We start from the raw sequence: 20,651 nt of genomic DNA on the forward strand, positions 1-20,651 counted from the left end.
ATACAGTGCATTTAATGGCTTATTTTCACACTGTGGTCGATATGATATTGGAGCTCCACTGAAATTCCCCAATCTGGAGATGCTGCCAAAAGCTCCAAGTGTCACTTCAACTCGACCTTCAACTTCACCTTTTGCAACTCGCATCACCCGCCAAAATCCTCCTCCTCATGCGGTGACCAAAAAAATGCCCGCCCCAAGTCCTTCGCCGCACAAGCCCCGGCGCAAAGCCAACAAGCCCGAAAATGAAGCCGACAAGCCGCGCAAGTTCGAAGCCCTCGTGCGCACCCCGGCCTTTCCCTTGGCCGCCTTCATGTGGCCGGCGCGCACGTCGCTGTCGCAGTGGGAGGTGCTGCCGCTGGTCCTGATGGTTGTTGGGCTGTTTCGATGGGCGGCTGGGCTTTGGGGGTACTCTGGTGAGAACCAATTGGACTTGTTGCTTTTGGTATTTTGGTGTTTTAAGTGATCTGGGACTGACAACAGACGATGCTGCGTCGCGAATACAGGATTCCAACGACCGCCCCTGTTTGGCGATTACGAAGCTCAGCGCCACTGGATGGAAATCACCGCGAATCTTCCCATCTCTCAGTGGTACTTTCACGACCTGGAGTGGTGGGGGCTGGACTATCCTCCTCTCACGGCATATCATAGCTGGGTGCTGGGCAAGATTGGCTCCCTCATCAATCCGGAGTGGTTCGCCCTCATGTCGTCGCGCGGCTCCCACGACCCAATGCTGAAGATTTTCATGAGAGCAACAGTCATTGCGTCCGAATATCTGATTTTTGTCCCCGCCGCTACAGTCTTCGTGCGACGGTTCAGCAGACTCAATGGTGTGAATACTTGGACGAGCAACCTGGCCCTTGTGGCCATTCTCATGCAGCCTTCGGTGATTCTCATCGACCATGTGCATTTTCAGTACAACACTGTCATGCTCGGATTTGTCGTAGCCAGCATGTCGAGCATGCTCGCTGAGCGATACAAGTGGGCGGCCGTCTTCTTTGTTGCTGCCCTGGGATTCAAGCAAATGGCTCTCTACTATGCCTTTAGCGTCTTCTCCTACCTACTCGGAAGATGCATCACCACGGGCATCAATCCTAGCAGGTTGTTTGGCATTGCATTGGTTACCGCTGTCTCTTTCGGTGTTCTTGTTCTGCCTCTGGCACTCGGCGTGCTCTACGACAAGCACCGTGGGATTGACGCAAGGCCCGAGCTCAATGGAGCTACGGCACCGCTCCCCATTTTCTCCTTCATCACCAATTACATTGACCCCCAGAACTTTTACTATCCCATTGTTGAGCAGCTTGTGCAAATGGTCCATCGAGTATTCCCCTTTTCTCGCGGTCTCTTTGAAGACAAGGTCGCAAACTTCTGGTGTGCGCTCAACACTGTTATCAAGTTGCGCAACTACCCCGTCGAGCTTCTCCAGAAGGCTGCTCTGGGGGCAACTCTTCTGTCCATCATCCCTCCTAACCTCATCCTATTCTTACGCCCACGCAAGTCAGCGCTTCCGGTTGCCTTTGCGGCCACTGCATGGGGCTTTTTCCTCTTCAGCTGGCAGGTCCACGAGAAGAGCGTCCTTCTTCCGCTGATGCCTATGACGTTGCTCCTGGCCGGTAAACAAGGTATGAGCGGCGAGGTCCGTGCTTGGGTAGGCTTTGCCAACATCCTGGGCGCTTGGACAATGTTTCCTTTGTTGCATCGGGTCGATCTCAGAGTGCCGTATGCAGCCCTCACCCTGCTTTGGGCGTACCTCCTGGGCCTGCCCCCAGCTTCCTGGAACGCGCCTTTCCAAGAAGGACAGTCCAAGCTCGTCCAATGGGGCACGGCTCTGTTACAAAGCACTTTCTATGTAACCATGGCGGCGTGGCACGTTGTCGAGGCCTTTGTCGTGCCGCCACCCGGCAAACCTGATTTGTGGGTTGTCGCCAACGTCGGTGTAGGTGCGGCGGGCTTCTCCATCTGCTACCTGTGGTGCCTCTGGAGGCTTTTGCGAGAGACGGAATTTTTGGCAAGCACTCCAAAGACTAAAGCGAAGACGCAGTAGAAGATGGTTATAGGCGTGTGCCGTGATAGTTGGAGATGAAGCAAGCCGACCCCCTCATAAGCTCTACACATCCCGTCGACTTCAGATGACGTTGGTCTAGAGCAGCTGCCTAGTCAGAGATGCGGTGTGCATAAAAGAAGTTCGCCACTAGAAATAGAATATGCATGCTGGCTTTTATGCCACGTTCAACTCCGGCAACACACAGGCAGCAGTGGTTAGGTATTGGTGGAAGCAACAGACTCCATTAGAAGAGAGGGACCAAAGATCAAAGCGTTGGTCGATGAAAGCCTCAACACCCAGAATAGATCCTCCATAGACGATTCGTTAATCATCAAATTCGACGGCAAAGTATTCGTGCCATTCTATTTACAGAGTCCCCTACAAACTAACAACACTCCTCTCACGTCCAAATGCGGCTCTTTCTCTCTCTCCTCACAGCCCTCTTGCCAGCTTTACGCAAGGTCGTATACTGGCCTTTGCATTCCGTGTCCCCAAGTGCCGTTTCCTTTGATACCTTGTTCAGATGTGGCTAGATCCGGCAATGCAATGGCTGTTTGTCTTTCATATCTGATATTAGAGACAAAGCTACAAGACCTTTGCGTTCCCATCTTATGCTTTTACCCTTTCTACCAGTTATGCTTTGCATTATACTTATGAACAACATCATGCGGTGATTTTGACGAGAAGAGAAACTTATCTCTGTGGCATGATGCGGTATCTTCGAAAGCTGCTGTTTGTGGCGGCAGTGTTCAGCGGAAGGACCTTGGGCGACGGAACGGTAACGCCTACTGGTATGTGCTCACGATGAATAGAGTTGGGCGAGCGTAATAACTAAGATTTACAGGGTCTACCGAGGCATCAACATCATTTTCTGAAATACCTTCCTTTTCTCCCACGCCGTCGTCTCATCATGCTCTGCATCTTCCTCATCCTGCTGCCTATGCCCCTCTACCGGGATTCATACCTAAGCCCGAACCGGCAAACGAGGAATCCTCGTCTGCTCCAGGGCTTCCAACGTTCATAACTCATACTATACCGCGAGAAACAACTACCGATTCGCCTTCATCTATGACAGTCACGGCGACTTCTACATCTTCAGCAGCTCCGGCTCTCAAACAATCAGATACCTCCCTACCACCATCTTCCAAACCCCTGTCAACGGGCGCACTCATAGGGATCTGCGTTGGAGGTGTCCCTCTGGTCATCGGGCTCGTGTTTTACTTCATGTTCCATCAACGTGTGGAAGATCGCTCCATTTTGTCTATTTGCTCTAGTTGCTGCGATTGCTGCAATGGGAAGAAACAGGCTGGGCCGCTGGAGAGCCTGAGGGTCGATGTTGAGGGAGAGACGACTTTAGAAAACCTGAGGGACGATGTCCAGAGAGAGACGTCACCGGTTGAACTTGATGCCACAAACGAATTTATAGGGGAGCTTTCGGCGCCAGAAACAAGGCCGTATCATTCTCATCCTCCTCCGATAGTACCTGGAGCGAGGGAGTTGGGTGAGAGCAGTACGGTATCGCATCAGTAAGTGTTCTCCCCACCATTGCAAGGATTGTTTTTCATTTTGTAGCTGTAACTGACATATATGCAAATTAGCCCTCCATCTACATCTCGACAGCCTGCTGAATTATCTACGTCTATTGACGAGGGCCCTTCGGCTTTACCAACGTCATATGAGGAGGTGGAGAGAGAAACAAATGGGAGAAGGGCCGTGTTTTCGTGGGCTCCGTCTGAGTCTACGTATCGACCAGAAAAACGAGACCCATGAATGCAGCTTGAAAGGTTCAGAAGTCATGATTAATGTTAATTTGCATTTATTGTTGGTAAATCCGGCATGCTTGTTATATGGATTTGGGAGCGAGCTTGCTGCTTGGGCACGATTATTATTTAGATGGAACTACAGCCTAGTTTACTTCATTTAAACCACTTTTTTACCATTATGTTCACCCATTGCTTGGTATGTTGCAATTATTTACTTCTGTTGAACCACTATATCAAACTATGTATATGCCATCTCCTATCACCATCACGTAGTTGATTGCTCTATTGCTGTTGCCCCCCTTGGTAACCCCCTTGGTGCAGGGTAGCTAACCTCCTGGGCATTGGACGCTGCATTAGTTGGAATCAAAATACCAAGATACATTATGAGACTTTGGACCAGTTACCTTTTAAGTTTTAGGTATAGAAATCCAGATTCTCTTAGTTCGTAGCAATTGGCAAAATTCACATGGAGGTCGCATGAAACGTCATTATCCCCAACTTCTCAGCTCCGGTCTAGTCACGTCAACACCAACATCACACAATTCAAGACGGGAGAAACAAGTATTCGAAAAACGGCAAGTCGTCAATTTCACGATTGGACTTTCTATGTCAGCTGATTAAGGCCGCCATGCCAGCCATGAGCAGTCAATCCTCCCACGACACCAGAGCCATGCTAGATTAACCGCACAACATGCTCGTAACTTTTCCGAAATTCGTAGAGGGTCGTAACTTTGCAGATCTTTAGAAATAGATCGCTTAGTCGAAGAGACCGAAGCCCATATCCTCGTCGGACTCCTCCTTCTCCTCCTCCTTCTCCTCGGCCTTCTCCTCAGCGGCGGCAGCACCACCGGCGGCGGCGCCACCAGCAGCAGCAGCACCAGCACCGCCAGAGGGAACGGAAGCGAGCTTCTCAGAGCCAGCGGCGATCAGCTGGAAAAGAGAAAGAATGTTAGTCGCACTGCCTGGGAAAGAAAAAGTTTTCACTCAGAAGATGTCCATACCTCGTTGACGTCCTTGCCAGAGAGCTCAGAGATGAGCTTCTCGAGACGCTCATCCTCGGCCTCAATGCCGACGGAGCTGAGGACGGTCTTGATGTCCTCAGCAGAGGGGGAGGCGTTGCCGCCGAGGTTGAGAAGAAGGTAAGCTGCGAGGTGCTTCATTTTGAAAGTTGCTGTAGAAAGAAGATTTTGTTAGGAATCTTGGTCTGTGATTTTTCCACACGGCGGGATGCAGCAGGTCGATGAAACAGACGGCAATGTCTGATTTCGAGTTGATCGAATTGCTGCAGCTTCCACAAAGGGAGAGATGAGAGAGGCACTCACGTTTTGGAGGTTCAAGAGGAACACGAGAAATCAATCACTTTAACCGCAAGTTGGGCGGAGACTGAGACCTTCGAGTTCTGGTGGTTTGATGGCTAGTTGTCGGAACAAAAGTAGAAAAAAAGTTCCCGCTCTAGAAGTTGCAGGGCATTTTACATCTGTGGGCGCTAAAATTCACAGCTAGGCGAAAGGGCGATCCGCTTTAGGGCGTGGAGTTCAGCCCCAATTTCTTATCATGATCCTTATCACAATCCTTATCGCACCGCCACAGATGAGTCACGTGCATCTCGACCTCGTCCCCGGCAGTGTGGCGCTAATTATTTTCCATCCGTAGCTCTACCGGCAAAAGGTGCGTTGGCCAGCCTCTCACCTTACGCTTTTTCTCTGGACGTGCCATGCCAACTTGCTGAAAGAAAAAACATCATCTCTATCTCTCTTGTCTCTGCTGATAGGAGCTTGCATATCTTATCCATCTCTCTCACACATTTTCTCCCAGAATCTGCCTCCGATCCTCTCGAAGCGCGCGCACGACCGTTCGATAAGCACCCTTTCAAGGGCCTTTTGTTTCTTTGCGTGAGGGGAGCGTGCTTCGGCGCCGATTCGCTTCCTCTTTCGCTAGATGAGCGGAGGAGCAACTTCATCCATGAAGCACGGCGTGTAATCAACTCAAGAGGGCTACGTGAAAGATTTCTCTGGAGCATTTCACGATTTCGAAGCAAGCACAGGTCTCACGACAGACACGATGCCGGTAAGTCGCCGCTTTCCCCCCATTCTCTTCCCAGCCAAGCTTGGGCATCAGCAACAGCAGTAGCTAATACGGATTACCAGATCGGGGATCTTTTGGCCCAAATCAGCGGTGGAAAGTCCTCGGACAGCCCTGCGCCTGCTATTCAGCGAATTCCTAGCGTTTCTATCAAACGCAAAGCAGATGATGATCTTCCCAGGAATGACTCCAAGACACCGCGTCTCTTCGCAGAGCCGGCAAAAGTGCCCCAGCGACCCCTGACCGCCACTTTACCGAGACCGACTCCGATCCCTTCGAAGACGGTCAATATTGCTAGTCGGCCAGCGAAGCCAGTTGTTGCTAGCAAACCACCCCCGCCCCCAGTCGACTCGGGCAAGCCCAAAGCTCCCCCGAAGAAGGGCTCCTATGCCGAAATCCTTGCCCGAGCCCAACGGGCACAGGCCGTGATGGGTCAAGTCGGCAAAATTCAACATAAAAAGGTTGAGAAAGGAGCCATCAAGAGGGAGAAAGAGAGGGGCGATGTGAAGGGTGCACCGTCGGGCGCTCAGGGCAAGAGGCAGCCTCCTGGCTACAAAGGATCATCAAAGCCGGTACAACGCAATGGTATCAACGGGAATGCTTCATCAAAAGCTGACCGGAACGGTGCGGCGTCTCGACCCACAGCTAAGGGCATGACATCTTCAAGAAAAGCGCCCGAGGAGCCGGAAAAGAAAGTGAAGAAAGCTGCAGTGGCAACCACCGGTTATACCGGAACAGCCCGACCCAAGCCGGGCGCTGTATCGAAGAAAGGCAGCGCTCCACGTGGGGGTGCCCTGCTTAATGCCCCTCCTCCCAGATCCGGCACATCCAGGCGAAAATACGAAGATGACTACGACGAGGACATGGACGACTTCATCGATTATGACGACGAAGAAGACGACGGTCAACGCTATGGTTATGCGTCTGATGGTTCATCCGACATGGAAGCTGGCATGGACGATATTGATGACGAAGAACGAATGGCGGAGCAGATTGCTCGCCGCGAAGATTTGCAGGAGGAACGACTTGAGAAATCGCTAAAGATGGCAAAGGAAGAGAGGAAGCGTAAAGCACTCGAATCCTTGCGGGCTAATCGACGCTAAAGGAAGGGGACGTGAAAGTTTCACCCCTTTAGCTGTGCCATGCCTTTGGAAGATGCTCAACTTGCAAATCGTTTTTTTCTCTCACGACTCTTCACTCTTCTGGACATTGGGTAATTCAGGTAATTCTTGAAAACGGATCGCTTCATTGCAGACTTGGGGAAGTGATTTAGTAGGGGGTTGAGTTTGGCAGCATGGAGGAAGAGAAGAAGAAAGAAAGCATGAGGAAAGAAAGTGAGCGTTGCAGCAGAAGTGGTTACCGTGTGTCTACCGTTTCAGGTCATTAGCGACGGAGTTTTTATTTTCAAAAGTCTGCGCTACTCCCCCCCAGACTTCTGGCTTTCCCAGTCTGTTTTTTCGCTTTTGCTTTTGTTCATATTTGCTTTTTCTTTTCCCGCCTCGTCTTTTTGTTTCGCTTTGGTTTTTTATTTTCAGTCAGCGGTGTTTAAAGGGTTGGAATTTGCATTGTATGGCGTAGATATAGGAAACTGACTCCCCTAAGTGTCCTGGTTCGGACAATATGTGAGGAGGATAGCTAGTTCTTTTTTTTTGACAGGGAAAGTCAACGCAGTTTATAATTGTCAAATGATGCTTTGATATATACCAATCCAAGCAGAACAAAACAAGTCTTATTGACTACCGTAACCTAGTATGAAGCCTATGTAACAAATTCCCATTCGCCAACTACATCCGAGGAACAATAAAAAAAGAGAAAGTATATAACACCACAATTCTAATAAAGTCGTCTTTTTTTTTCTTGTTCCACCTCCTAGGTATGCAGTAATAATATCAACCCTTGTACGGTTACGTTTTTTTTTCTTTCGGCCAGGTCAATCTGGATCCTATAAACAGTCAATTGTAAGAAACATCATTAGTCGTGAAGGCAGATGACTTCTTGCTCCTCGCCACACCCACAAGATACCCCATTAGTCAGGTATTTTGTGAAAGCTGTTGGTAAGTCAAGAGTGCACCAGCCCACAGAAAGCATGAACAGGTGATGATAATGATGTGCATCGATATCCAAGCTGAGGGGAAGCATTGTCTCCTAGAGCATCAAGCCTGGGGCGACGCTCGCCATTCTAACAGCCATTGACGCCCCCCTTTGTTACACTTGCAAAAAGAAGAAGAAATAGTGAAGTTAACGCCGTCCAATGATTTTTTTTTCTCTCGAGCAAGCATGTATACTCCGAAACAACAGGGTAGAATAGAAGAGTGCGACCACGGTTTCAAATGTTCAAGTAAACATTGACGTGTTTCGACGTTTTGAAAAAAGAGAGGAAATATATATATGCGTGTGTATGCACACCCAAACGGTGGGATCAAGGAAGATCGTCGCTCTGTGATTGCTTGCCACTTGAGCTGCCGTACGGCTTGAGGAGCCAACCTTGATAGTGCCGGACCCCCTGACCGCTGATACTATTAGCGGTGGGTATGATGGAGGGAGGCGGGTTGCTTCTGCGAGGTGGCTCCCTCTTGGCAGGCTGCGGAGGGATAGCAGGAAGGGAAGACGTAGAGGGTGGCAGTGTAGAAGCAGAAACAGAAGCAGGCGCAGACGTTGAAGCAGGTGTGGATGTAGAAGCTGGAGTGGAGGTGACTGCGAGTGTGCGCTTTTCTTCGCCGCTGGCTTGACTCGTCGCTGATGCGCCAGCAGTGTTCATGAGACCTTTTTCTCGAAGATACTGAATAGACTGGAGGATAGCCAAGTCCTCTTGCTCCTTGTCATTTAGAATCAACCTCTGCTGGATGGTTAAACGACCGTTATTGGCCTCGCGTTCTTTGATGGCCGCCTCCCTCGCTTGGGGATCATGAACGAAGCGGCACTTGCCCTTCTTCCCGCAAGTTCCACCAGTAGAGTAATATTTGCAGTGCCTGGTAATATCGGCCTTGTTGGCCGAAGGAGGAGGAGTAGGCACCGTTTTGGTACGGCTAGACATGACTTCTGGCTCATCATCAGAGGAGTCATCAGAGGGATCTCGCATCTCGTCACCCTCGTCACCCTGCTCTCGCTTTCTTTTGATGGAAAACTCGACTTTGCGCAGTTGCTTCCTCAGTCTATCAGCCTCCTTCTCCAGAGAGGCAGCCTTGTCCTCTTCTTTTTGCGCCAACTCGGCGGCCTTTTTGGCTTCGACGCGCGCTCTGGTGGGAAACTTCTTCTTTCGCTCTGCAATGAAAGCCGCAACATCGCTAATGCTGAACCAGGGGGATTCGGTTAATAACGATAAAGGGTAAACCAAGATTAGTCAGAGTGTTACTTACTTGAGGGTTTCTTGACCAATGAGCTCAGTGAGTGTCTTTTCTTCTCCTTCGTCATCTTCCGTTTCAGAATCAACTCCAGGGGTCAAGCCCAGGGTGTTGGTCTTTCTCTTCTTCTTCTTGCCAGCCGAGGGAGATTCGGGCTTGTCGGGCTTTGTAGCACTATCAACGCTGCTACTCGGTGGCTTTGGCGGACGTGACTTTTCACCGGCTCCATGATGGTGATGGGAATGATGACCGCCTCGCCCCTTGTTGCTACCGTCTCTATGCCCACCACGCCCTCGACGAGAGTACTGGTTATGTGAGGAATCTTGGTGGCGAGAGGCGGCGGGAGGTGGCGGAGGTGCTGCATAAGCATATTGCGGCGGAGGATAATGAGCAACTCGAGGATCAGGGGGGTACTGCTGAGGGAAACCGCTAATCATCGGAGGAGGTGCCGCATCATACTCATGGCTGTGACGGACAGGAGGTACTCCATGAGACGGCTTGTGGCCTCCGCGATCGCCGTAGCCTCCACGACCTCTGCTACCACCCCCGAATGCCTGGGGAGCTCCTTGACTGTTCCACTGGGGCTGATTCGGGGGAGGAGGGGGGGCTTGATAGGGGTAAGGTTGAGGGGCTGGATAAGCAGTCTGCTGGGGGTACTGAGACGGGGGATACGGTTGAGGAGCGTAGTTTGGATGGTAATTCGACGCGGAGAGCGGAACAGGAGCATGAGGGTGGGCGTGGTGTGTAGGAGCATGGCCATGCTCTGGAGCCCACTGCGGCTGAGGAGCTGGATAGCCATTCGCTGGAGGATGGGCGCTCCCATACGGCACTGCGTGTTGGGCAGGGTATGGCTGCCCAGTGTATTCATATCGCGGTTGCGAGCTATGATAGTCGCCACGGCCCCCGTGGTAGTGGCCACCCCGACGGCTGCCTGATCCGCCGCCGCGATTCTGGCCATAGGGAGGCGAATTCGACTGTCCGTAGCTGGCGCCGCCAGAAGTAGGGGGCGGAGGGGGAGGTGGTGCGTAGTTGTATGTCGACATTGTTCACAGAGTCATGTACACTGCCGGCAAGAGGTTGTTTTGGGAGTTTGGTTTCTGCTTGGCGAGCTAGTCAACCAATTCGGCGCAGTATCGGTGTTGCTATATGGTGTTGTAGCAAAAGGGTCAAGGCAGGAGACGGTGAGCGTCGGACTTCGAGACTTCTCGGCTTCGACAGAGAGCGTTGGGTGCGGGAGGAGGAATTCGACAACAACAACGAAAAAGTAAATCAAAACAAGAGACGGATAGTGCGGGATCGCTGTCCTGGATGCAATGCCACTGCCAGATAATCGGGACGGCCAGCGTTGGGGCCTCAGATGCCGCGCAGGTGCTTCTGAGATGGTGGTTTAGACGGAAAGTTCCACGATGTCTGACTTTCTGGGAAAATGAAGTGCTGTTGGGCAGGGTCCACTAGTCTATTATAAGCAAGCGGTGAGACGGCGAGTGGTGTCAAGTCAAGGGGAGCTAGCCGGAACAGGCCTAGTGCATTCCGCTTTAGCAATTGTTTCGCCGATTTTCTAACTTTTTACTGCCGGATGCTATTTGATGATGTACAACTGCTTCAGCTGCTGGTGAGCTGCTACTTTATTCTTGGTGACCACAGAGATGCATGCTCTGATATGACGGCGTCTCATCCGTGATGGTTGTTTCTTGTTACTGTTATCGACGCTTATGAACCACAGCTGAAGAGGCGGCTAACCTGTTGAAATCTTGCCCATCATGTTCATCCTGGTACGTCGCTGGTGCTCTCATTCAGTGCATCTCATGAACACTGCTTCTAACCCACCGAGTCACAGACCAAATTCTCCGATCTGGTGCAGATCTCCCCAGAAGACTTCTCGAAGCACAGTATTGTGGCAATCGAGGACAACATTAACGCCAAATATGCAAACAAGGTTGGTCTATGACACTCTTTCATCTGGCCCTGAACTTCAGCAATGACTAACCACTTCGGCGTAGGTCGTTCAAAAAATTGGACTGTGCATATCTCTATATGATGTTTTGTGGACGTCTGAAGGCTTGATAGGCCACGGTACAGGCCTTGTAAATGTCAATGGTAAGCAATCTTGCTCTTCTCCACGGCGATACAGCATACTTACATGGCGACAGTTGAGTTTCGTATGATAGTGTTTAGACCTTTCAAGGGAGAGGTCATGCTTGGCAGGATACGCAGTTCAACGCCTTCTGGAATTCATCTGAGAACAGACTTTTTCGACGATATTTTTATCCCATACGAAGAGCTTCCGCAGGGTGCTGAGTAGTGAGTCTATCAATGGATTCAACCACCAAAGGCGGAAAGAACTAACAGCGGGAATAGCAATCACAGCGAACAGATTTGGATATGGAACTTTGATGAAGAGCGCTTGTTTTACGACAACCACGAAATGGTCCGTTTTCAGGTCATTGACGAAGAGTGGCACGATCAGACTCCAGCCGGGCCCACGCAAGCAGAAGACACACCGGCGAAGACGCCTTATAAGATCAAAGGCAGCATGGCTGCTGAAGGTCTTGGTGTGTGTCTATGGTGGGATGGTGCCTGATTGGATTGTTTAGAGGCGTTTGAAGAGCACAATGTATTAATGATTATATTTCCATACTGCCGGGTCTACAATATTTTACACCTTGATTCTCTCCAGCAGTCGCTCCTCGATGCCGTCCAGGACGGAATAATGCTCAATGACGGCCAAGTTTTCGGCCTCGGCCTTGAACATCTTGTGGGGATCCTGACCAGGGGCCATGGGACCAACGGGCATCTGTTGTTGCTGCATTTGCTGAGCAATTTGGCTTGCAGCTGGTGACGTGTTAGGAGATATTCTATTATGCTTGATAGAGGATGTATGGTATTAGTATGCTTACCATTGTCACTTCCAAGGAGGAACACATAGACAAATTGGAGACCGAAGATACACAAAAAGTACCAGCTGATGCTAGACATCCACCGCGGGTCCATGTCTTTGGTCAGGACACCGGCCTGGAGCATGCTCTTGAACTTGATAGTGATGGGGAATGGCAATTTCACTCGTTGCGGTCAGCACTGGCAAATGACAAACAAGTAATACAATGGTGACATACTGATGGCATATCCGCTGAAGAATGCATTGATCCAGCTCATGATTAAGGTGTTGGGGATCATCATGGCCATGTTGTTCTTCATCATGCCCATCATGCCCTCCATGGCGTTGGGGTCCGACATGGGGTTGGCCGGAGGCTGGCCCTTTTGGTTCGGTGCCTTGAGGTAGGCGCCAGACTCGAATCCTTCAATCAGGAAATCACGTCGAGTCTCAAATGCCTTGCGCGACAGCACATGATAGTTTGTCCTTAGAGAGGCACCATGGGCGAGAGCACGCTGCTCACGGATGGCTTTGATGTCGGCCTTCTTTGGGGTCGTGGTCATGAGCACGGATGCGTAGTGGCGGAGAACACCAGTCAGGACCATGACAACGGTAATGGGAATCAGGATCCAGTAGCTAAGCGTGAAAGCGCCATGTTAGCTGTCTCGTCCTCTGCCCGCGGGAGCTATAATTGAGGACACGAACAAGAGTTGGGGATCCCTATGCAGGGTCTGAGCCGGTAATTGCGCCATGATAGAGGATCGTTGAGCTTTTCAGCCGCACTTGGAGCTAATGCGATGCGGTATTCAAAGTCGTGCGGCCTCGGCGGTGGGCAACGATGCTGCGATGGAGGGGGAGATTATGCGATCCATGAGCTCATTGAAGATGCTGAGGTGGAAGATGCATAGCAGCAGCTCTACTACGGAGTATCCTACCGCCGGCAGCCGGCAGCCCCACATTTCGGCGCAATGAGCTCTCTGCTGGCCAATTGAACTCGGCAGAATCCCACGATCTTAGTGCATATGTGTACTGTAGCAACTCGTTTACTGGCAGCTTACAGCGAAGCATTGAAGTCAAACTACAGGCCACCTCTGCCATAACTTGGACCAACAACAGCAGCGTTCCGTTGTTTTGATCACATCTGGCGATTCAATCTCCAGGAATATAACGCAACCATGGCCGCGGAAAAGATTTCTCTATATAATCTCGCAGGTAAGTTGGGCTATTCTTGCTGCAGCGTGTCGCTACTGGTTCGATCACGCCTTGCTCTGACACCGTGGCTATAGATTTAAAGAACACGACCGACGATGCGATCCCCAACTACCTCAATTCCCTAAAATTCAAGCAGACACACTTCCTCAGCGATGTACGGCTAGGGCTCGGGTACAGCGCATTCCTTATTGCTGCCGCTTGCTTCGCATGGGACTACAAGCTTGGCTTTGAGGATACCAAGTTCTACACAGCCATCGCAGTGGCCGTCTACACCATTCTAAACGGTGTCTTAACATTCTGGATGATGTTTGTGGAAAAGGGTGTTATATATCAAGGAATCGCGCCATCGGGAGAAAAGGTACGCAACGGCAATGGCCAATCCAGCGGCGATGAGGTAGCGCAAGAGCTGATGAGAGAAACGTGCAGATCACAGTAGCCAGCGCAACGAAGAAGCTGGATCCTACATACAGACTCAGAATCACCGTCACAGACAAGTCTTCCAAGTCACGGATCATCGAGGTGGCCAAGCCATTTGCTTCCTTCTTCGACGAGAGCGGTTACTTCGTCGCCGCTCCCTTCCAGCAGATTCTCGCCACTGCGGTTCCTGTAGTTGGCAAGGCTGACCCCAAGCGCATAAAGTCGGAGTCTCAAGACATGTTGAATGCAAACCCGGAGCTTTTAGATGCAATTCTCGCTGCGAACAGCGGCTCAGCTACGGGAGCTGAAGCGGCGGAGGGTGGAAAGCGACGAAAGGCGTGAGCAATTGGATGGAGTTATACCCGGGATGGGAGTTGAGGAGGCCAAAAATTACTATGAAAAAAATAAGGACACCAGCCCAAATCATATCTTGTAATCTATTCACGACTGCCTCCAGTGTGACGGGCATGGGATGTTATCGCGTATAAGCAAACTGCATAAGGAGAACGCAACAGTCAAGATGCAAAAATAAAAAGGCTGGAACTATGGTTCAAATTATCAAAAATAGACACCAATGCTTGCAGATGGCTTGTCGACTGGTTTTGATGTCCAGATGATGCTTGAAACGTACATTGCATGTATGCACACCTACCTAATAACTATCTATGTACGGATATCGAAGGTGGCTGATACCCAAGACTATTCCTGAAATCAGATGGAGTGTTTGGGCAGAAACGAGGCTCAATTACCGAGACATTGGATTCAGAAACCTTGACTGAATAATTAAGAGCCCATCTTTTAGCATAGGTACCTATGTTGCTGGGAGAGCATAAGTATCATATAGAAGCACTTAAACCAGATGCACCATTGCCAAATGGATGACATGTAACCAGTCAGTAATTGTAATTCCAGACTAGGCATTTATGAACAATTTGTATCAATCGCAATAAACAAATGTAATTCTTTTATAATCTTCTATGAGGAAATACGTATCTTCCGGGCGCCATATCATAGGTATGATATGGCGCCGGGAAGATATAGGTAGTAGGTACACTTCGCCGGCCCGGGCTATCGGTCATCGGCTGGCGACAGTCCGGTCTTCCATGGACCAAGAAAGCAAGGGAAAATATGAAAGCGTTGAATTTAAGTCACATGCTGACCACGAAACATCAATGTCCTTTTCTCCGTGTTTTTGTTGAAGTGATACAAGAAACAGACGCCGCGGGACACAAACATTGGTAATACAGCCTTGTCAGCAACGGCAACACCATAACCTTCCTTCATTTATGTTATTGTACCTTGAGGAATTCCACCTCGTAGGGCTGCTTGGGCATCGCGTATTTAGCAGCTTCCAAGAGTGGATCGGGTGACATACAGCACTGTAGTATAGCTCCGGAGATGGCATCGAGATGCTAGTCGCAGCAGGGATTTGTGAGGTGGGATCCAGGTAGGACAATGTGATGGGCCTTTTCCTAAACGCCGTTCATCACCAAGCCCTTGCTCATCACAGCTCTTAATCACACTCTTCCGCTCGTTACATCCTCTGATTCATTTTCACTATTCAGTAAATCACTTGCGAGATCACAATTCGCCATAAATCATCTCGCCATGACAACACCAGATCGAGTCGTTCCGATGCGCGTCATCGTCTGCGGCGTGCAACGGACAGGAACATTGAGTAAGTCTATCCCCTCCGGATTCTTTCATAGGTACCTCTAACTCTCTTGCACAAGGCGTGAGATTGGCTCTCAAACAGCTGGGCTTCAACGACTGCTATCACATGCACAACCTCCTTGAGAACCCTGAACAGGAATGCCCGCAATGGGTCCACCTCATCGAGGCCCGGTATGGCGGAAAAGGCACCGTCACCAGAGCCGACTTTGACAAGGTGCTGGGCAACTCACAAGCCTGCGTCGATGTTCCCGCGGCGCTCTTCGGCGTCGAGCTCGCAGCTCTGTATCCGGAAGCCAAAGTCATCATCCTGAATCGTGATCCGGAGTCGTGGTACTACAGCACCCTGGAGTCCGTCATCTTGGCGGCGCAACCAGCGTCGCCGTGGATTAAGATGCAGATGCTCTTCTGCTTCGTCTTCGACCCGGCGTCGCGCGCGTTTGCACGCTTCGGCATGGCCATGTCTGGGCTCGCCTTTCGGTACCATCACCGGACGGAAAAGGACAAGGCCATTGCCTGGTACACGGGCATGTACAAGCGCTATCGCGATGAGATTCCCGAATCGCGCCGCTTTGAGTACAAGGTACAGGATGGTTGGGGCCCGCTATGCGAGTATCTCGAGGTTCCCGTGCCGATGGTCAAGGATGAACAGACGGGAGAGGAAGTGGAGGCGCCGTTCCCCCATGCCAATGACCGCGAGACGTTCCAGAAGAACACGCTGAAGAGCAGGGCGCGGGCATTGCGGCGAGCACGGGATAATATGCTCGTGGGAGCGGGAAAGATGGCGGTTATCGCGGCTGTGGGCTATGCTGGATATGCTGTGTGGAAGACACGCCTTGGAGGGAGGGTTTGAAGAGTGTTCCAGATATGATGATTCTTGCAGTATATAGTAATTTTTGGAGTATATGATGATTCTTGTGGTATATGCAGTGGTGACCTTATACGTGCATGGTTGCACAGCATAGAGCGCATGTAGCCTCTTCCTTTCATTTGCTTCTGCCATGCATTGATTGGTTGATTCATATACATGTTCATCTATACATGTCCTCAGCTCACCCACGCAAAGACATTTGCGATGCCAAATCCAAGCCGCGAATAAATCCCATCCAAAAGAAATGCATAATAATAACACTGGCCTATACAAAACATTCCGATTCAATCCCCGTATCACACCCAAGTGTTCTAAAGCCGAAGGCTCCCCAAAAGCGCCAAATCCCGGACGCTCTCGTCGAACAAACTTGGCCCAGATCCTTGTCCTTTATTCCCCCACATCGTCGTCACTGACATCATCGTCTGCTTAAACCCGCTTCTCAATATCATGGCACATGTACGTGTATGTATGTACGCCCGAAGACACCACAAAGGAAACAATCCTCTCCATCGGGACATTGTAATTGAAGCTGATTTCGCAATCATCGCATTGTGCCCAAGAATCCGGATCCCGAGTGGCAGGGCCGGGAGTTGCTCATTCGTCGTGATGCGGAATCATTGCTGCTTCTTCGTTCGAGATAAGCTTCCCTCTCGGGGCTGCTGCTCAATCCTTCATGATGCTGTTGCTCTTGCTGTTGATGGTGATGATGATGTTTCTTCTGTTCAAAAACATAGCCCTTGGGTGGATTCTGCGTATATGACGAAGGCTCGCCCATCTTCAGTGACTGGTCCATCTTTGTGTAGGTGGTGATGTTCAAGACGTGATAGTAAAGATTGGGATGATCAACGTAGCATCAAGAATGGCCAATCTTCACCTTTTCAACGAGGAATCTAAAGCTCTAGATTCCGTCAATGCCCAATCCAGCCGTCCGATATATATATACTTTTCCCCCGCATCTTGGAATGCCGAACAATCCACAGTTTGATCAGCGCCACCATCCAGTAGTCGCCCGCCATCCTCGCCCTCTTGACCCCAAGCGCAGTCGCACCAGGTGCGGTAGAGGTAAGATTTGCCGTTGGCAGCGGGTTGGTGCGTCTGACAATTGGCTGGGTCCCCGCATCTTTGGGGATTGTTCAAACTTGGACGAATGGGGGCGCTAGAGGAGAACAATATGTATTGGGCGCGAGGTTGGAGGAGGACTAGTTTTTTACCCGTCTATGGTGTTGGGCAGTGTTCTGGAGTAGTTCGATGGTGTGCCCAAGGACAATTGCGGCATATTTTCTTTTGGTTCAATTGGTAAATTGCCGAAGTAGGGCAGGATGCCATCGGATATAGTCATGAGTGCCCAGATCCGTCTCTTCTGATAGGATTCTGGATTCTCTTCAACGGACATGTCATTTTGCAGATGGTACGACTTCCAATTATAAGCAGCCCCAGGAGGGTTACTCGTGGAAGATCGCCATGATGTGGGATGCCTGTCGTCTTTAGGCTATATGAAGTTCGGAAATATCCAGCTTCATAAAATTAACATCGCAATAGTCTTCCAAGGCTTCTCGCAAAGGGTGGTTTATCTTTCGTCATTTTCTAAATAATTTGTCGTGCTATCGTGTAACTACACACTCAGAGCATGTTCTTATTGTAGGTAGCAATGATTTATACGTTTACTTGTCGCTTTTGCTGTTTCGTTTCATATAACGACCTGTATGTAGCAGGGAGAGACTTGAGACATTAGACTCCCTAGATACAGATTCCGTAATATGTCTTAAATACTGTGGGCTTCTTCATTTCTTACCGGCACACTCGTATGTAGTAAACCTGACGAGGGAGGTTGTATCTATGCCATCCTCCTAAGTCTAATTTATCAGTCTAGGACCTGTATATGTATACTCGTACTCGCATCTTCCAAATACGGCGGATCACCATCCTAGTGGATACTGCTTGACAAGATAGATACGCATTTTGGCTTATTGCTGTCACCATGCCGTTTACTACTCCATCCTACATCCACAAATTGCCTTTCAACCCTCCGGACTCAATACCAATCCATGAATTCCTCTTTACCGATGGAGACAAGTACGGCCGGTATCCGATTGCAGATTCTCGTCCGCCATTTACCTGTGGCAACACCGGAAAGTCATATTCCACCGCCGAGGTGAAGAATCGTATAGAATGGCTTTCAGCTGCACTTGCATCAGAGTTGGGATTTGAAGTCAATGGTAGGAGCGAATTTGATAAAGTCATAGGGCTGTTCAGCGTCAACACGGTATGCATCAGTGATTGCTTGGGAATTGGTCACTCAGCTAAACGTATCTACACGTCACATAGATAGACACAATGACCATCTCGTGGGCTGCCCATCGCTTCTCAGGAGTGTCATCACCTATAAGCCCTTCGTATTCTGCTGCCGAACTTGCAAAACAGCTCAAGGCAGTCAAATGCAAGGCTCTCTTTACATGTGCGACGCTGCTACCTACGGCTCTTGAAGCGGCATCCGCAGCGAATATCCCCAAGACACACGTATATCTGTTGGAAATTCCAGAGAAGGCATTAAAAGGTGCCATCGTCCCGACTGACATTAAGTCGGTCGACCAGCTGATTACTGAGGGAAAGAAGCTATCTCCTTTGCCGCAGCTGAAGTGGGAGCAGGGTCAAGGTGCCCGCCAAACAGCATTTTTATGCTCCTCTAGTGGAACATCTGGATTACCTGTGAGATTGTCTCGATTGATTGACAGTTTATGAGTATGGCAACTGACAGATGTGTCTAGAAAAATGTCATGATCTCGCACAAAAATGTGATCGCCAATACGTTACAGATGAGCACATACGAGTCCAACTACAAGAGCGGAAAGCCAGAGTCACTCCTAGCTGTGCTTCCCATGAGCCACAGCTACGCTTTGATCGTGACTGGACACTCTGGAGTATATCGAGGCTATAATGCAGTCGTGCTGCCGGGATTTGACCTTGTTGATGTTCTGGATGCCGTACAGAAGCATTCCATAGAGACGCTCTGGATGGTCAGATGCCCCCAATGCCCCCATATCTGGGTTTTATAAATCACAAATGATCTTATTCTAACGTACTAGCTGCTAGGTACCTCCCATGATAGTTGCTCTGATCAAGAACTCTGCCATTACCGCGAGATATAGCCTCGAACATGTCAAAACAACTGTAGTTGGCGCCTCCAATCTCACAAAAGAGGTCAATGAACAATTTGCTCACTTTTTCCCCAATTGTCAGCTCATTCAAGGATATGGTCTCACCGAGACTTCTGTCGTTGTATCTATGCAAAACAAAGCAGACGTCATGTTTGGCTCCTGCGGCCATATTTTCCCTGGCTATGAGGGCCGACTGATCAGCCGAGATGGCGAAGAGGTGACAGAGCTGGATACTCCTGGCGAACTTCTTTTGCGGTCGCCATCAGTAATGCTGGGGTACCTTGATAATGAAAAAGCAACGAAGGAAACATTTACAAGCGATGCGTGGCTACGAACAGGCGATTTGATGGAGTTCCGCAAGAGTGATGATGGACACGAGCATCTTTTCATTGTCGATCGAGTCAAGGAGATGATCAAGGTTAGGGTAAGTATATCCCAATATTCTTCTACATATACGGGATCTTGTATGCCAACTAACACCCATCAAGGGTCTACAGATTTCTCCAACAGAGGTTGAAGCTCTCTTGTTGCGTCACCCTTCCATCGCGGACGTTTGTGTCGTCCCAATTCCAGACGATTCCGCGGGCGAACTGCCACTCGCTTTCATCGTGCGATCAGCCTCCGGTAAGGAGGAAGATGAGCGCGTGCTTAAGCAAAAGATACACACGTTCGTTAATACCGAGCTATCCGAGTATAAGCGCCTGGCAGGAGGAATCGAGTTTCTTGAAGCACTTCCTAAATCAGCCAGTGGTAAGACAAAACGAGGTGAGATGAAGGAGCGGGCAAAGGGAATATTTGAGACAGGCAAGGCAAAGGCCTTGCCAAAGGTGCTACAGGTATACGTGTACTCCTCTGATGACGAAGACAGCGAGGATGATGAGTGAAATTGGAGATTTACGTAGCAAATAAGTTTGAGGGCTTACAATATCCATACAACTGAAACATCTTTCTGGAAGAAGGCTTAAGCGTGCTATATTGCTAATAATATGCTACGAATCAAATGACAGCCGTGATGTAACGTACGATTATGAAACATGACGTACAGAGTCATGAGATGCTAGCCACGGCTTGATTGCATGCGTTTTCTCTTTCTGATGTTACGTAGCAGGACAGTTGAGGCTGGGTCTAGACCATTTACCATATGACTTGTCATATAATATGTAGGTCATATATTTCACATGAGAGGCTCGGATCTCGATGCCACAAGGATAAGACCAACCAAATTA

General features: G+C 49.8%; 10 protein-coding genes across 10 annotated transcripts; 7 read left to right on the forward strand and 3 right to left on the reverse strand.

Moving 5' to 3' along the window:
• Positions 1-100: 100 nt before the first annotated feature.
• On the forward strand, positions 101-2,527 carry V8C40DRAFT_245504 (dolichyl-P-Glc:Man(9)GlcNAc(2)-PP-dolichol alpha-1,3-glucosyltransferase). The gene is made up of 2 exons (XM_083215916.1): positions 101-413; positions 504-2,527. The coding sequence occupies exons 1-2, from the start codon at positions 185-187 to the stop codon at positions 2,039-2,041; spliced, it is 1,767 nt and encodes a 588-aa protein (XP_083073118.1). The 5' UTR covers positions 101-184; the 3' UTR covers positions 2,042-2,527.
• Positions 2,522-3,967, forward strand: V8C40DRAFT_245505 (uncharacterized protein). Its single transcript, XM_083215917.1, has 3 exons — positions 2,522-2,832; positions 2,886-3,567; positions 3,640-3,967. Exons 1-3 carry the CDS (start codon positions 2,748-2,750, stop codon positions 3,809-3,811), a joined length of 939 nt encoding a protein of 312 aa, XP_083073119.1. The 5' UTR covers positions 2,522-2,747; the 3' UTR covers positions 3,812-3,967.
• Positions 3,968-4,367: 400 nt separating this feature from the next.
• On the reverse strand, positions 4,368-5,227 carry V8C40DRAFT_245506 (ribosomal protein P2). The gene is made up of 3 exons (XM_083215918.1): positions 5,127-5,227; positions 4,806-4,975; positions 4,368-4,734 (listed from the first exon to the last, which is right to left on the reverse strand). The coding sequence occupies exons 2-3, from the start codon at positions 4,962-4,964 to the stop codon at positions 4,561-4,563; spliced, it is 333 nt and encodes a 110-aa protein (XP_083073120.1). The 5' UTR covers positions 4,965-4,975; positions 5,127-5,227; the 3' UTR covers positions 4,368-4,560.
• Positions 5,228-5,471: 244 nt separating this feature from the next.
• Positions 5,472-7,730, forward strand: V8C40DRAFT_245507 (uncharacterized protein). Its single transcript, XM_083215919.1, has 2 exons — positions 5,472-5,871; positions 5,952-7,730. Exons 1-2 carry the CDS (start codon positions 5,866-5,868, stop codon positions 6,987-6,989), a joined length of 1,044 nt encoding a protein of 347 aa, XP_083073121.1. The 5' UTR covers positions 5,472-5,865; the 3' UTR covers positions 6,990-7,730.
• A 435-nt stretch (positions 7,731-8,165) lies between these two features.
• On the reverse strand, positions 8,166-10,612 carry V8C40DRAFT_225289 (uncharacterized protein). The gene is made up of 2 exons (XM_083212257.1): positions 9,243-10,612; positions 8,166-9,176 (listed from the first exon to the last, which is right to left on the reverse strand). Exons 1-2 carry the CDS (start codon positions 10,268-10,270, stop codon positions 8,306-8,308), a joined length of 1,899 nt encoding a protein of 632 aa, XP_083073122.1. The 5' UTR covers positions 10,271-10,612; the 3' UTR covers positions 8,166-8,305.
• Positions 10,613-10,808: 196 nt separating this feature from the next.
• Positions 10,809-12,271, forward strand: V8C40DRAFT_245510 (DNA-directed RNA polymerase III subunit RPC25). Its single transcript, XM_083215920.1, has 5 exons — positions 10,809-10,999; positions 11,065-11,163; positions 11,228-11,324; positions 11,378-11,528; positions 11,586-12,271. Exons 1-5 carry the CDS (start codon positions 10,988-10,990, stop codon positions 11,806-11,808), a joined length of 582 nt encoding a protein of 193 aa, XP_083073123.1. The 5' UTR covers positions 10,809-10,987; the 3' UTR covers positions 11,809-12,271.
• V8C40DRAFT_245512 (ER membrane complex subunit EMC3) lies at positions 11,837-12,979 on the reverse strand. Its single transcript, XM_083215921.1, has 4 exons — positions 12,805-12,979; positions 12,341-12,735; positions 12,125-12,286; positions 11,837-12,059 (listed from the first exon to the last, which is right to left on the reverse strand). The coding sequence occupies exons 1-4, from the start codon at positions 12,849-12,851 to the stop codon at positions 11,884-11,886; spliced, it is 780 nt and encodes a 259-aa protein (XP_083073124.1). The 5' UTR covers positions 12,852-12,979; the 3' UTR covers positions 11,837-11,883.
• A 132-nt stretch (positions 12,980-13,111) lies between these two features.
• V8C40DRAFT_245514 (signal peptidase complex subunit SPC2) lies at positions 13,112-14,589 on the forward strand. The gene is made up of 3 exons (XM_083215922.1): positions 13,112-13,311; positions 13,386-13,669; positions 13,738-14,589. The coding sequence occupies exons 1-3, from the start codon at positions 13,275-13,277 to the stop codon at positions 14,068-14,070; spliced, it is 654 nt and encodes a 217-aa protein (XP_083073125.1). The 5' UTR covers positions 13,112-13,274; the 3' UTR covers positions 14,071-14,589.
• Positions 14,590-14,903: 314 nt separating this feature from the next.
• Positions 14,904-16,329, forward strand: V8C40DRAFT_245518 (P-loop containing nucleoside triphosphate hydrolase protein). Its single transcript, XM_083215923.1, has 2 exons — positions 14,904-15,406; positions 15,462-16,329. The coding sequence occupies exons 1-2, from the start codon at positions 15,337-15,339 to the stop codon at positions 16,250-16,252; spliced, it is 861 nt and encodes a 286-aa protein (XP_083073126.1). The 5' UTR covers positions 14,904-15,336; the 3' UTR covers positions 16,253-16,329.
• A 1,762-nt stretch (positions 16,330-18,091) lies between these two features.
• On the forward strand, positions 18,092-20,324 carry V8C40DRAFT_287570 (uncharacterized protein). Its single transcript, XM_083222735.1, has 5 exons — positions 18,092-18,533; positions 18,596-18,976; positions 19,036-19,284; positions 19,361-19,849; positions 19,914-20,324. The coding sequence occupies exons 1-5, from the start codon at positions 18,249-18,251 to the stop codon at positions 20,307-20,309; spliced, it is 1,800 nt and encodes a 599-aa protein (XP_083073127.1). The 5' UTR covers positions 18,092-18,248; the 3' UTR covers positions 20,310-20,324.
• The last annotated feature ends 327 nt before the right edge of the window (positions 20,325-20,651 follow it).

The sequence above is a fragment of the Trichoderma camerunense genome, assembly GCF_050948025.1.
Source record: "Trichoderma camerunense strain CBS 138272 chromosome Unknown V8C40scaffold_9, whole genome shotgun sequence".
In the NCBI taxonomy this organism is placed as follows: domain Eukaryota; kingdom Fungi; phylum Ascomycota; class Sordariomycetes; order Hypocreales; family Hypocreaceae; genus Trichoderma; species Trichoderma camerunense.